This window comes from Molossus molossus, unplaced genomic scaffold (genome assembly GCF_014108415.1).
Source record: "Molossus molossus isolate mMolMol1 unplaced genomic scaffold, mMolMol1.p scaffold_m16_p_8, whole genome shotgun sequence".
Lineage (NCBI taxonomy): Eukaryota > Metazoa > Chordata > Mammalia > Chiroptera > Molossidae > Molossus > Molossus molossus.
In genome coordinates, this window is record NW_023425402.1 from 111,482,994 (window position 1) to 111,497,074 (window position 14,081).

General features: G+C 48.7%; 1 protein-coding gene across 13 annotated transcripts in view; it reads left to right on the forward strand.

The window, feature by feature from the left end:
- Positions 1 to 1,062: 1,062 nt before the first annotated feature.
- The window catches only part of AFDN (afadin, adherens junction formation factor), a 137,004-nt gene continuing 123,985 nt past the window's right edge, over positions 1,063 to 14,081 (forward strand). For 9 of the 13 annotated variants that reach the window (XM_036248293.1, XM_036248291.1, XM_036248283.1 and 6 more), the window contains exon 1: positions 1,063 to 1,167. In XM_036248293.1, coding sequence (XP_036104186.1) covers positions 1,063 to 1,167 — 105 coding nt within the window. The remainder of the gene's footprint in view (positions 1,168 to 14,081) is intronic. The other 4 variants (XM_036248287.1, XM_036248289.1, XM_036248294.1 and 1 more) reach the window with 1 other exon arrangement.

Sequence of the window (14,081 nt, forward strand, 5' to 3'; positions counted from 1 at the left end):
AAGTAAAAAACAGCCAAAGGCACAAACATCTCTAAGATGTGCAAAGCTTGCCATGAAAACGAATTGTGGGTGTGCACATGCCCTGGGACGCTGCGGGCGGTCATACTGTCACGCAGCATAATGACCCCCCCACCCCGTTATTTGTTCTTCTGGCTTTGCGGCCCGTGGGGTGTCGTGCAGCTCCGTGCAGCCGCTTCAGGGAGCTGTGTTTGGAGCAGACCCCGCACCGGGCACCGGAGGCCTGGAGAGACCTGGAGGATTGCCAACCGGGACCGCTGACCCCGAGCGCGGCGATCTGCCGTCCTCGGAGGAGGCCGCCGGGGAGGGCGGCTGCGGTCTGACCCCACCGCGAGGGAGCCGCCCCGGAGGGAGGGCCGCACAGACCATCTGGGGGCTCGGCGCGGCCGGACGGGGGCGGGGAGCGCGGGCCCCCCGCGGCGGTCGGCGCGGCCGGGCTCCCGACTCCGCACGCGCGGGCGCGGGTCTCGGCACCGCGTCCGCCGCGCCCGCCTGCGGAGCCCAGCCCGGGGCACGCCGGCACCTCGGGACCCAGCCCCGCGGGCCGAGCGTGCGGCGTGGGAACCCAGCAGCGCCCGCACCGGGCCGGGGCGGCCGCGGCTGCGCGGGCGGGAGGCCGGCGGTGCGACGCGGCGCGCGCAGCAGCACCTAGCGGAGGCCGCCCGAGGTGCGGCGCGGTGCGCGTGCGCGGGGCGGGCACGCGGCGCGGGGGCGCGCACGGCGGGCGGGGCGGGACGGCGCGGCGCGTGCGGGCGCTCGGGGCGCACACCGGCCGGCGGGGCTGGAGCGGGCGGCCGGCTGAGGCGGCGGAGTCGGCGGCGGCGGCTGGTCGGCGGAGGCGGCGCGGAGCGGGGAGCGGGCAGCGCGCGGCTGCCGGGGCGCCTGCGGAGACCCCGGAGCGCGGGGCGGCGGCGCGGAGGCGGCCGAGCGCGCGGGGCGCCGGGCCCGCGGAGCTGTGGGCGCGCGGTCCGGCCGGGCCCCACCCGCGTCCGCGGCGCCGGCCCGACCCCCGCGGCGCCCGGGCGGAGGAGCGCGGCCGCGAGGATGTCGGCGGGCGGCCGCGACGAGGAGCGGCGGAAGCTGGCCGACATCATCCACCACTGGAACGCCAACCGGCTGGACCTGTTCGAGATCAGCCAGCCCACCGAGGTGCGCGCGGGCCGGCGGCCTCCCCGCCCCGCGCCGCCCCCGCCGCGCCCCCCCGGGCCGCCCGCGCCCCCCGCGCCCCCCGCCCGGCCGGCTGGCGGGCGCCGCTGGCGCGCGGTCACCTGTGCCCGGCCGGCCGGGCGTGGGGGCCGGGGGCGGGGTCTCGGGCCCGGCGGGGATCTGGTCCGGAGGTGCGGTTGGGGCCGGGTGGGGGTCCCGGGCCCCGGGGGCTGGGGGCCGGGGACGCGGCTTGGCTCGGTGGGGATCTGCGTGCGGAGGGGGGGCCTGGGTCCGGAGGGGGGGTCTCGGCCGGTACGGGGCCGGGGCCGGGGGTCGCGGGCCGGTCAGCGCCGAGGCCGTCCGGGTCCGGGTCCGGGTCCGGGTCCGGGTCCGGGTCCGGCGGAGGGCGTGGTTGGACGTTATTCCGTCCCGCTGTGCGCGGACCGCAGCCCGGGCTTCGCGGGCCCCTGACGGCGGCCGCTCGGACCTTTGTCACCGGAGAGAGCATGTGACCGGCGCTGCTCTGCTTCAGTGGGCTTGGAAGTTGGGGGTTGCCGGCCGGGAGAGCCCAGCACATATCAGGAAAGTTGCTCTCATTGTGCGGCTTTGCTGATAGCGCGGCCGGGAAGTGAACCCCGGGCGAGGAGAGGGCCCCGGCCATTCGCTCCGGCGGCTCAGGTGGACGGGCGCCCCCCCCGCGGCGGGCGCGGGCCGGGGCGGGCGGGGCCGGGGACCGCGCGGGGCGCTCGGCCGGCCGGCGCTGCCTGGCGGCCAATCCCGGGCGGCCTGCGGCGGGAGGAAGTCGCACTTCTCTGGGTCGGGGACAATGGTCGTTGTTGGCCGCAGAGCTGCAGAGAGCGGTCCGCACAGTGTGTGGGGAGCTGCGTTGAGCCCAGTCTGTTGGGACAGAAAGACCCTGTCGCGCTGGCTGTGACCGTGAACGTGCGTGGTGTCTCCTCCTTACGCTGTGGTTGTCGCGTAAACTCGAGCAGCGTGAAGCCCCTCGCACGGGGTTTGTGCCCCCTTAGGGGGTCGCTTCTAACGGCTGCGTTCTTCATTCGTTTTCACGAGTCCTTCAAAGTTAGTCTTATTGGTGAAGATGCCAGCTCGTGGGCACCAGTCATAGTTGCGAATTTGAACATTCTCATGAAACTTAATTCCTTTTCTGTCATTAAACCCCAGTTTATATATGTTTTAAAAAAATGTTTTTTCTTTATTGATTTTAGAGAGGAAGGCCGAGGGAGAGATAGAAACATGGAACATTGATTGGCCAACACACATCGATTGGCCGCCTCCCGCACGCCTCCCACTGGGGATCTGGCCCACAACCTGGGCATGTGCCCTGGCCTGGAATCCAACCGGTGACCTCTTGGTGCAGGGTCGACGCTCAACCACGGAGCCACACCGGCAGGGCCCCAGTTCATACTTTTGAGTAAAGATGACTTTTACCTTTTTAAACTAATTGGCGTTTTCTGCAGTGGGGAGGATTCTGTTCCTCTGTCTTCCTGGGCAGAGCCGTTCACCCTAATCCTTAGTTGAATGCTAATAGAGTCTGGGTTAAGGAAGGTTCCACTTTCCACTCTTTGACTCGCGCTTTTTAGACATGATGGTGATGCTAAAGTGATATGAACTCAGTAGAAACTGTACTTCAAGTGTTGAACTTTTCCCCTGGTAGTGTGTGGGGTACTACACCCTCTGGTGATGCTGGCCAGCAGGCAGGCACTGCCCAGGGCAGCCTCACCAGGGCAAGGTCAGTGCCCGGGCTCTGCAGGTGCACTGTGATACCAGCATTGTTGTTGTTGTTTTTATTATTTTGTTCTGAGACCGTTTAAGGTAGGCTAGGCAAAGCTGTGGTGTTTGATAGGTTAGGCGTAGAAAATGTATTTTTTGACATTTTCACATAGGCTGGGCTTATCAGGCAGTAACCCCATTGTAAGGTGAGCATCTGTACATTTTTAGGTTCAGGTTGCCGATTTGAACGCTGATGTGTTGAGTTACTCTGGCTTGACAGCTCATCCTCTCTAATGACTTGATGAGTTAGATGCTAGTAAGCAAATTAACATGTAGTTAAGTGTTTACTCCTAGACTTACTAGCATATCTTTAAGAAGGCGACATGCAGTAATTTAGCTTTCAGGATTGTGTTGTCTTTTGGAATAATGAGTTCATTTTCCTTATCTCCGGTTAAAAAACATTTGTATGTAAAATATTATCTTGGTACATAGTTTTTCTGTTTGAATGGGTCTATTTATAATTGTTTGAGAGATTTCCCAAGTCAGGTTGAGAAAAGGAATCTTTTTTCAGTTTAGTAATAGATAATTCAGTTTACTCTTTGGGGTTTTAAATTGAATTGGTTTTTAAGAAATCCTAAATCACAAACAGATGACAGTTGATTGATCTCATTAAGTTCTGTTTTAAAGCACCCAACTGGGACTTGGTCTCTGTTTCCTTAGACATGGGTGGTGGGCACGTAGGGCTGGCCCGTCAGTTGGAGAGCCACTTCTTGCAGAGCTCCTGTGCAGGGAGAAGCTGCTGGTCCTCTGTCAGAGCAAGACAGACGCTGGGGAACTTTTTCATTTTCTAGTTTTTCTTCCCCACTTACACCTGAACATTTCTGTTTGTAGAGGTGATCTCCAGAATCCTACTAGAAAGCTTTTCTCATAATGAGGAATTGTTGTTTTTAAATGTCCATATGTTGTTTTTCTTAGCTTTTTCGTTATCTGTTATCTAGGTCACACTTTCTATTATGTTTTCTAGAGAACCTTCTCATACTATGAAGTTTATTCTGGTCTTGGAAGTTAAGCTTTGCATTTAATGTGTTGTTGCTCTCATTATGATGTAGGTAAGCTTACGTCAATTCTCTAAACCAATATTTCAAGGCCAACAGTGTCAAATTGCTTTATCTAAACTTGTTTGAAATTTTTTACCATCTTGGTGAATTTTTTTTTAATTCTATTGGGCCATCGCAAATTATATTTCTTAGTTTTCTACAAGAATGCTAGCGCTCTACTGGCCTTTCTGATGTTCAACAAAGGTTGAGCAAATTATTGCAGAATTCGATTTGTAGGAATAAGCTGTAAGCCTTATATTTATATATTTAGGTAATCTTTTCATGTATGTGTGTGATAATATAGTTGTGATTTGTTTTCTTTTGCTAGCTTTTTTTGGGAGGTACAATGATGAGTATCTATAATCACATTTTACCACTCCATTGATCACCTGTGATTGGTGGTTTCTGGTAGCCTTGATAACTGCTGATAATTCTGTGGTTCTGTTTAGGAAGATGATAAGTTTGGCTTTTGGATTATATTCACTTAAAAAAAAATTCAGATTATGTTTTAAAATCAACCTGGTTATGTTTGCTTTTTCCTTCATATTTACATGTGTGTGTAGAAGGAGGGCTTCCAAAGAAAGAGCAGGTAATAGATTTATCATTGCACATTTTACAGCCCTTCCTCACGTGGGTCCTGGTGTGTTTTTAGAATTTTCTAATGAGAGTTGATGCTCAAACTCAACGTTGACATTTTATCACCAGGAGATTGATTTTAAGCTGAATTAATGTCTTATTGTGGAAAATTAGAGCTCATAATACTAGCTTCCGAAAGCTATTTAGTCCTGTCCTTTTCTCTTTTTTTATGTTAAGGCATTATTTCTGTCAGGGTTTCTAATTACTCATTGTGGGACCTGCTTGCCAGCCTCCACTCCCTGCATCTGTGTGTTCTGTTGCCTGGCTTACCTGTCTCCGGCCCTGGTCGGCTGTTAGAGTCCTGCTTTTAAAAATATTGTCTGTCGTACGCTAGGTGCTCAATAAACATTTTGTGGAAAGTATATCGCTGTCTGTACTGACAGGAGGTTGGGCATGTGCTTTCATAAAACGTGAAGTTGTGTGTTAGGCCATTAAATATGAAAGACTTAGGTTTTCAGATCTCATTTTTTTGTATAAAAGTTACAACTAAATTCAAAAACTGTGCTAGGTAGTTGACTACTTTGCTTCATGAGATATATATATATTTTTTATCCTCACCTGAGGACATTTTTCCATTTTTTGTTCAGATAGAGTGGGAGGGAGAGAGAGGAAGAGACAGAGAGAGAGAAACATCGACGTGAAAGGGACACATCGAGTGGCTGCCACCCGCATGACCGACCAGGGCCGGGGACAAACTGCAACCGAGGTACGTGCCCTTAGCGGGAACCGAACCTGGGTCTCTCTGGACCACAGGCTGATGCTCTAACCGCTGAGCCAAACCGGCCAGGGCCATGAGATATTTCTTAAAGTCATTCTATTTATTGTTTCTTGAGTTTATTGCCTTCTTTTTGCACAGATGAAAAAAATAACCCACAATTTGTGTAGGTGGATAACCACAAACGCTTTATCAAAGGTGGCTATTTTCATAGTTTTTATTAATACTTTAAAAATATTTATTTTAATACTCTGATTGATCTTGAGAAGTAATGTGATGATTTCTGCCACCAGAGGAGTGTGCAAAGGTAGCTCCGGTGTGCCAGCAGCGGCGGAGTAGGAGGCCTGCAGGTGAAGTAGTAGTGATTCCGTACTTACAGCCGAGCCCGTGCTCTAGACTGCTGCTTAGGTCACAGCTCTTTGATCCTACAACCTATGTTTGAACCCATTTTAAAAACAACAGTTGCATTATTATACATTAGTACCTTGGAACGTCTTTTTTTCAGGTGACTAATGTATAATGAGAGAGTTGCCAGTGGTGTGTTTTCAGTATTTATAGGCCTATCTGTTCCCTTGTTTTGTTTTTACAACTTGAACCTCGGTGGTGGTTGTGAAGTTCATTTCCTGGAGTAATTGGCTAAGGGTTATATTTGTATGGGCGTGTGCTTGTGAGTCTGAGGTACAGGCCTGTTCTGCCATGGTTTAGTTATCGTAAATGGAAACTGTAGCTAGATGAGCTTTAATTTGCTATCTTCCTGCCAGTGAAGAATAATTTTACTTGATGCAATTTATAGACTTAATGGAATGTAAATGTTGTAAGTATAGGCTTTTCTAGAACCATTCAGTTTTGAACGTGGCAGGAGAAGTGGTTCTTCCTTGTTCTTTGAAAAACATGAATCATGGAGGCTCAGGCTGTGGTGTCAGATTGGTGGGAACCTTTAGGAAAAAGGATGTAAGGTTTTGTCCTTGAGGCTTTAATTGAGCAGTTGCAGTGTGTAGAACATTATTGCTCCGTGTTGGTTGTTGATTCTGGTGGCATAGGTTAATTTGTTTGTGAATGGTTTGACCAGACTTGAACTCTGGCATAATGTCAGAAAATGCTAATAAATAATATAGCAATTATGTTGATATAAACCTGTTTACTTTTATTATAAACAAAATGGGTGTGTGAGTAGTGTGTATGGAACATAAAACCAAACTGACCTTTTAATTGAAAGTTATTTTCAGGTTAGGTAGAGTGTTGGGTTTTGTTCAAAAGTTTGCTATTTCTATTAATGTCTTGATTGATAGGCTGTAGGCATTCATCTTGAAGAGACCCAGGACAGGGGTAGGAATTTGTTTGACCTACATTTACACTTGTAAGTTAGATAATAAGCAGTATGCCAAACCTGCAGACCCATTAACCAGTTCTGGGCTTGCCCCAGTCTGTGGGCTAATATTGACAGTCTGGCAAGGTCTGAAAATCCATGGGTGGCTTCTAGTCAGTGTCCCCACGGGTGTGAGGTGACAGCAGACAAGGGCATGTTGTCCAAGCTGGACCATCTTGATGCACGAGCAGAAGCTTTTTCTTAGCATTTCTAGTCATATACGGCGATTCAATAGAACAGGCTTGAGAGCTGGTGAGGGATGTTTGTTCACTAGATCAAGTCATCTGGTTGAGGCTTTGTTCTAGCATCAATAAAAGTAAAACTGTATTCGTGTTTTGGCATATGTGATTGACTAAGCCATCATACTGTAATTGAGAAGCTGGCACGTGCTATCAGGTGAAAGTAAGCACACGCAGAAGTAGGTTGTTTGTAAAGCGGGAGAGTGTCTTCCCAGGAAGGGAGAGTCCCACGGATGGGGCAGGCTGGGGTTTCATGCCCGCACGCTGCGTGTGTGTCGTGAATGAAAGTGTTTGGAGGAACTGAGGCTGAAGAGTAGCCAAGATTCCCCTACTTTTACTCAAAAGACATTTATGTTACGTGGAGTTAAAGAAAGTTAGAGTGTGTCGCTTACAGAAAATAAGATGAGCTTTTGTCGCACTCATTTGCAGGGTCACATGTGTGGGTTCAATACACACAGCATGCTGGGCTTTCTAAATGTTGTCATGATGTTAGGGTGACCCTATGGGACGTTTTTGTGAGGAGTACGTCTGCCAGGACAGTAGGCACACACTGGGATGGTCCCCGTTAGTTCTAGGTGCGGCCAGGGTGTCCTTGCTCCCACTGTTGTTTTCAGCCTCTGAAGCTCTGCACGCCCCCAGCGCAGCAGTGCCCCGTGCCCAGGGGTGTGTCAGACCCTCTCCTCTGGCAGGGCAGCAGCGGCTGGGAGAGGGCGTGTCGCCTCTGAAGCTCTGCACGCCCCCAGCGCAGCAGTGCCCCGTGCCCAGGGGTGTGTCAGACCCTCTCCTCTGGCAGGGCAGCAGCGGCTGGGAGAGGGCGTGTCGCCTCTGAAGCCCTGCAAGTCCCCGAGCGCAGCAGTGCCCCGTGCCCAGGGGTGTGTCAGACCCTCTCCTCTGGCAGGGCAGCAGCGCCTGGGAGAGGGCGTGTCGCCGTTGAGTCTCGCTCTGCCGCCATCTGTAGTGAAAACTGTGGCAGGTTGTTTCTGAGTGAGGTTTTGTCTTACTGCCCAAACACCTGAAGGTTTCATTGTTTTTCATGGTAAAAGAGAGTGTGACCCCAGAATTAGGGCCCATGATAAAAGGCTGTCTGTTACTGTTGTTTGGGTATTTTTATTGGCTAAGAGCAGTCTGGTTGGCTGGTTTTATTCAGAGTCATAACTTACAGCTTTCTGCTGCTTGCATTCATACATGTTCTGTTAAAGGAAAATCAGACTTTTGCTCTTTGCACATTTAAACCAGCTGTTCCTTCTCAAAATGTACTTTCTCTTCACCTTCTTTGCTAATAGTGGTACTCTCCATGGTGACCTACTTAATATTCTGTTTCCTGGTTTTGTGTAGGAGAACCAATAAAATTTCTGTTTATGCCACTGTTACCAGCTTTTGGTAATGAGACTTGAGATCGCAGGTTTCCCCTCTTGCTCTGAATCTGTTCCCTGTGTTTAGTGGAGAAAAGGAAGCGGAAGCAACACCATGACACACTCGGATATTAAAGCCATTGTCCTCTCAAAGTGTGTAAATGCCCTGGCCACTTTGGCTCAGCAGTGAGAACATTGGCCTGCGGACCAGAGAGACCCGGGTTTGGTTCTTGCTAAGGGCATGTACCTCGGTTGCAGTTTGTCCCCGGCCCTGGTTGGGGTTGTGTGGGTGGCAACCAGTCGATGTGTCTGTCTCACATCGATGTTTCTCTGTCCCTCTCCCTCCCTATCTCCCTCCCGCTCTATCTGAAGATTAATGCAAAAATTTCCTCAGGAGTGGATAAAAAAAAAAGCATAAATTCTGTATGCATGCTTCATGTAAGATTCATACATTGGGAAGTTGTCTGTAAAATATGTTATTTTTTAGCTGGATATTGATGTTATCTGAATAAATTTTTCAGTGCTGCAGACTTCTAGAAAGTTGCTTGTAAAATATACTATGATTTCACATGACCTCTTTAAATGGGTTCTTAGGTTACATTACATTACATTTTTCACAATAACGAGTTTTTGTGTTGGCAAAAACTTGAGGTGATTATTTTTAAGAAATATTGGTAATAAAATTAAGAATCAGCTTTATGAAGGTTTCCTGTTTGAGCCCAAGTACTTTATTTTCATTTCTGGTACTAATTCTATTTTAGAAGATTCTTTTAACTATTTCCATATTGTTATATTAAAATCTGTTTGTCTGTTTTGTGTGTTGAGTGGATCTCTTACCCATGCATGGTTTTGTGCCATCATGCATTGGCCATTTGGAAAATATTCGTTCACTGATTTATATGGATTTTCAAATGTTGATGATGTCTTTAAACAATATCAAAATTTCACATTTGTTAATATTCCCACTGAAAAATCTTAAATATTGGGAAGCTCTCAGTGGTGGATACAAGTTTTCAAAAATTTAATTTCCTATGAAAGCTCAGATTTTATTATTGGCAGCACTTCAAGGGACAGGCTTTCTTCATTCATTTTGAGGAAGTGCCCAGCAGGTATCCCAGCCTGGACGATGGCAGTTTGTCCTGTTCTTGGATAAACGTGGTGCCCGTGAAAGGAGAGCTCATTGGTCCACCGCTTGGGGCTGGTCGCACGACGGCTTTTCTCCAGGTTCATAGAACTGTGTGTGCAGCTCAGATAGAAGTTCTGTGTGCATAGTTCCACTCTGGCACTGAGCCGACGGACTCGAGTGATAGGTGAGAAATAGTCATTTATTTGTTTCACCCAAGATATTTGTGACTGAAGTGTGAGTGCACAGCACATCCCAGGACCGTCTGCTGCTGCGGCCTGATCTGTGCTGATGGACGTGCCGTCCGCTTTGCCCGTCATTCCCAGCTCGGACGCCCACACAGCCAAAGGCCCAGTGCTTCTGAATGTCAGTGTGACAGGTTCTGACTTCATGGTTAACCTGAAGGGATCCAGTGGAGCCCAAGGATTCATGGGCCACAGTTTGCGAGCTACTGCCCAGAATATTTAGCGATGGGTTCTAAGAATTTTGGTCTGGGCAGGTTGAAAAAAAAATTCTAGTGTAGATATTAAGGTCTGTACTTTATGTTATTTTCCATCTAGGGCTATAAAACTAACATGTAACACATGTAACATTATGAGGAAAGGTAGATTTCAATATATATTAATTTGTCACTTCACATATATATTTTATTATTTTCAATATGTATAAGTACCTATTTTAATTTTTACTGATCAATAATAAGATGCAAGCATTTGGCTTTTATTATTGAAGAATACCAGGCACAACCTACGTAAAGTGGTGACTGAAATTTTATTACTCTGATTGACTCTGGGTGTAACCTAAGCCATTCCTACTTGTGGGTCAATTTCTAGTTCGGAGAACAGTGGTGTCTGATGTACTCCAAGTAGGGTGGGGGGGGCAGCTGTCGGATGTGGGCTGTGTCTTTCAGCGCTTGTCTATCCTCAGTCTCCCCTCCGGACGGAGCGCTGGGCCAGGCCAGCTGAGGCTGCGCAAGGCTGTCTCTCACTGTTGGTGCTGGTGGTATTTTCCTGTAGCTTTATTGCACTTCCCGCGAGGAGGGCAGCCAGACAAGCACAGGCGCTCGCTGTGTTTTAGAGCCCGTCATACACAAGGCAGAATTTTAATACTTCAGAATGATACATGAATGTATTTTTAAAATGGGTGTAGTAAAAACAAAATAGAATACTGAGTTTAAGATCAGCAAATTTTAAGATTAATTTAGCTATTCAGTTGCAATTTGTTTTGCAAAATGTGTTTGTTAATTCATGGCTAGGTGTTTAAGTTCATTTCGAATTTTTGATGACCAGTTTTTATTTTATTTTTATAAATAGCATTACTAAATAATTTTGGTGATTTCAATCACTTAGTGAAATGTGTTTATTGATAAATACATTGTTTTAATTTATCAAGATAGTGAAATGCAGATAAGAAGTCTTAATTGCTGAATAAGTGAGTTTGTAAAGGATTTCTCTGTAGGTCAGCTAAGCTTTTGCTTCTTGGAGAGGAGAAGCCTGCCGGGGTACCATGGACAGTGTTTTCCCCACATTTAGTGTTCAGGACTGGACTATTTCACAGTATGTTTTTAATTCAAGTTTGGCAAAGGTGACCTTGTTGATCCTGTTACTGTTAATATGTTTTATGCCAGACTTGCTGATTTCAGTTTTTAAAAATTGTTTTCAGTGTTACCTTTATGAAATGTTACTTTGGGAGTGTCAAGGACAGTAGGACTAAGACTGTAAATTTGGGAAAGCGTGAACAACATATAATGTTACATTTGCTTCATTGTAGTAAGATTATATGTTTACAGTTTTATTTTCTTCCATTATGAAAATATTAGGCTTATTCTAGAATACTTGGAAAATGCTCCAAGTGTACGTGTATGTTTAGTTGTATCTGGTTATTAATTATCTGTGCTTTTAGCCACACGTCTGTCGGGATAGTTGCTAAAGGCTGCTTGGGGTCTGCTGACACCTGCCGCATTCAGCGCCCTGTGCGTGGGCACTGCCTGTGCCGGCGCCGCATGGACGCCTCGTGTGCTCCTCAGCTCTCGCAGGCCTGCGCGGGCCGCTGCTCGTGCGTCTCGTGTGGGAAGGAGGATCCGAGGCACCGGGGTAACCGGCGGACTGGGCGGTAGACCCCGGGGTCTGGCCACAGCTGTCCCCAAGCATGGTGTTTGCAGGAATTGAAAACTTAATCACTGCAACGAAAGCAGTTCTGGAAGTTTTATGGGAAAGTAATTTATAGAGTAACGCAGAGCTTGGTTTCCAGGAGGAAACAAGCGTGAGAAGAGCAGTGAAGCCTGTTCAGTTATATTTATATGGTGTGTTACGTGCACACGTGCAGATATTGTACATACATGTGTACATGAATGTATTGATTTTCATCTTGACTTTTGAAAGCCCTGCTATTATAACTTTATCTTTTATGTTTGAGAAGATGATTCTGTGTTTTGTATGAGCGCAGTGCATGTCATATTTTATTTTCCAACCAAGCAGACTGTGGCAACCAGAAGTTGGATTCGAGTGAAGGGTCTGTGGGCGCTAGGCGGCTGCACTGACAGCTTCCTGGTGCCCAAGGGAAGGCAGGTGGGCAGGGCCTGCCCACGGCTCTGCACTGCGGGGTCAGACCCTTCTGATGCACAGGTGCAATTTTTTTAATCCTCACCTGAGGATACTTTTTTCCATTTATTTTCAGATAGAGTGGGAGGGGGAGAGAGAGAGAGAGACATCGATGTGAGAGAGGCACTTTGACTGGTTGCCTCCTGCAGGACCCCTACCAGGGCTGGGGACCAAACCTCAACCGAAGTACGTGGCCTTGGCCGGAATTGAACCCAAGACTCTTTGGTCTGCGGGCCAGCGCTCTCACTGCTGAGCCAAACCAGCCAGGGCTAGTTGTGATTTTGAGTTTCCTAGTGCAAGTCTTAAGTCCACCCACATGCTGTGTCCCTCCTCCTTGATATGCGTCCTCTCGGCACCGCCCTCCATGATGCTGGGTGCTACCTCAGCTCCTCGAAATTCAGCAACTGAACTGGTTTGTTCTCATCGCTCTTAGAGCTCAATTTAATTTCATAAAGTTTTGTTTATGATTTCCCCCCAGGTAATGTTTGAATTTCAACAGATAATCCCTCGATTGGTACTAATAGTTCCTTACATCTGTTGAACAAACATTTGCTGTTCCCGAACTGAAAGGGAGATTTTCAGACAGAATGGCAGTTTTAGGGAACAGCCTAGTAGACCTTAGATCATACTCACACAGACTCACTTCTCTGGCTATGAGTTTCTGTTTTCTCCTGTAAGAAACAGTGAAGCAGAGAAGAGGTTTCTAGGTGGGAAGTTACGAGTAGGAACCCTGACTGTTTGGTGCCAGAGCCGCATGTCAGCAAAGCCATGTCTGTGACGCCGGGCCCTGAGCGTGCTCAGTAGGCAGACAGGGTGAAGGAGGCACGGCCTGCAGTCTCCCGTGCCCCCTTCACATGCAGCGGGCTGCAGCGTTGCTGTGTGTCCTCATGGCTCAGAGTCTGGGTAAACTGATTTCTCCTGAAAAGTTGTTATTGTTGCTTTTTCCAGGTTGCATCCAAACCACCTAATGTTAGTGTTTATGGCGGGCACAGCTGAGCATGTTTCTGATGCTTCCGGGTGCATTTTATTAGTGCAGCGACAGTTCTACACATTTATCTTGAGTATGTGATTGCAGATGCATGTGATTGGTATCTCCAGCTTGATTCTTGGGAAACATTGTTGATTTTATATTAAACACAATTTAATTATTGCTTGCTTCTAGGAACTTCTTTCTGTGAGCAAAAATTTCAAAAATAGTTTTGCACCTATATCATGGGCTCAGTATGAGAAATTGCTTCTGTTGCATATTTGGTTTTGTCTGTCTTTTAGTGGCTTAGCCCTGTTGAAACCATAGACATTTAAACATTTCTCGTGCCTTTATCTTAGGCTAATGCACTGTTCATTCATTCACTAATGTTGACTGAGTGTGCAGTGTGTGTTAGCTTTGTTAGGGACTGGTCCTGCAGAAGTGGGGGTGCAGTGGTCTGGGATCCCAAGGAAGGAAGTAAAACAGATTCACACTGTAATGGATCCATTGTGCCCTGAGAGAGAGCCTAGGAGGTGGTTGAGAGCACTGACTTCCTACAGGGGTGGGGGAGCGGAGGTGGCCTCCCGCCCTCCCTCTCTGTCTCCATTTGCGAGGTCACTCTTTGAGTGGTCACCTCCTGAGTGCCCTCCCTGTACGAGTGCTGAGCCTGCAAGACAATGCACACACGGTCCTTTTCTCAGACAGCTCCTGTTCTAGTACGTAAAATAGAATGAAGAATGGCGATACCGTCGAAAGTGCTGTGTGGATGCAGGGATCAGTATGTATTTTTGTAGACTGTTGAGATAACTCTGAAATCCAACGATAAGGAATTTTCATGAGGATACGAGGGAGGGCGTTCCTGGCAGAGAGCATTGCTTACTGAGCACATGCCCGTTGTCCTGGTACCTGCTGTGCGCACCTCTGCCGTGGGATGGTGCCGGGTGCTGGGAGAGGGAAGTGGGCAGCTTGCGCAGGATCCCTCCCCACAGCCAGGGCAGCAGTCTAACCGAGCCCATGAAAGGAAGTTGACTCTGAACTCTGAGGAGCTTGTGGGAAATAGCCGGAGAAGGGGTGGAGAACTTGGACACATC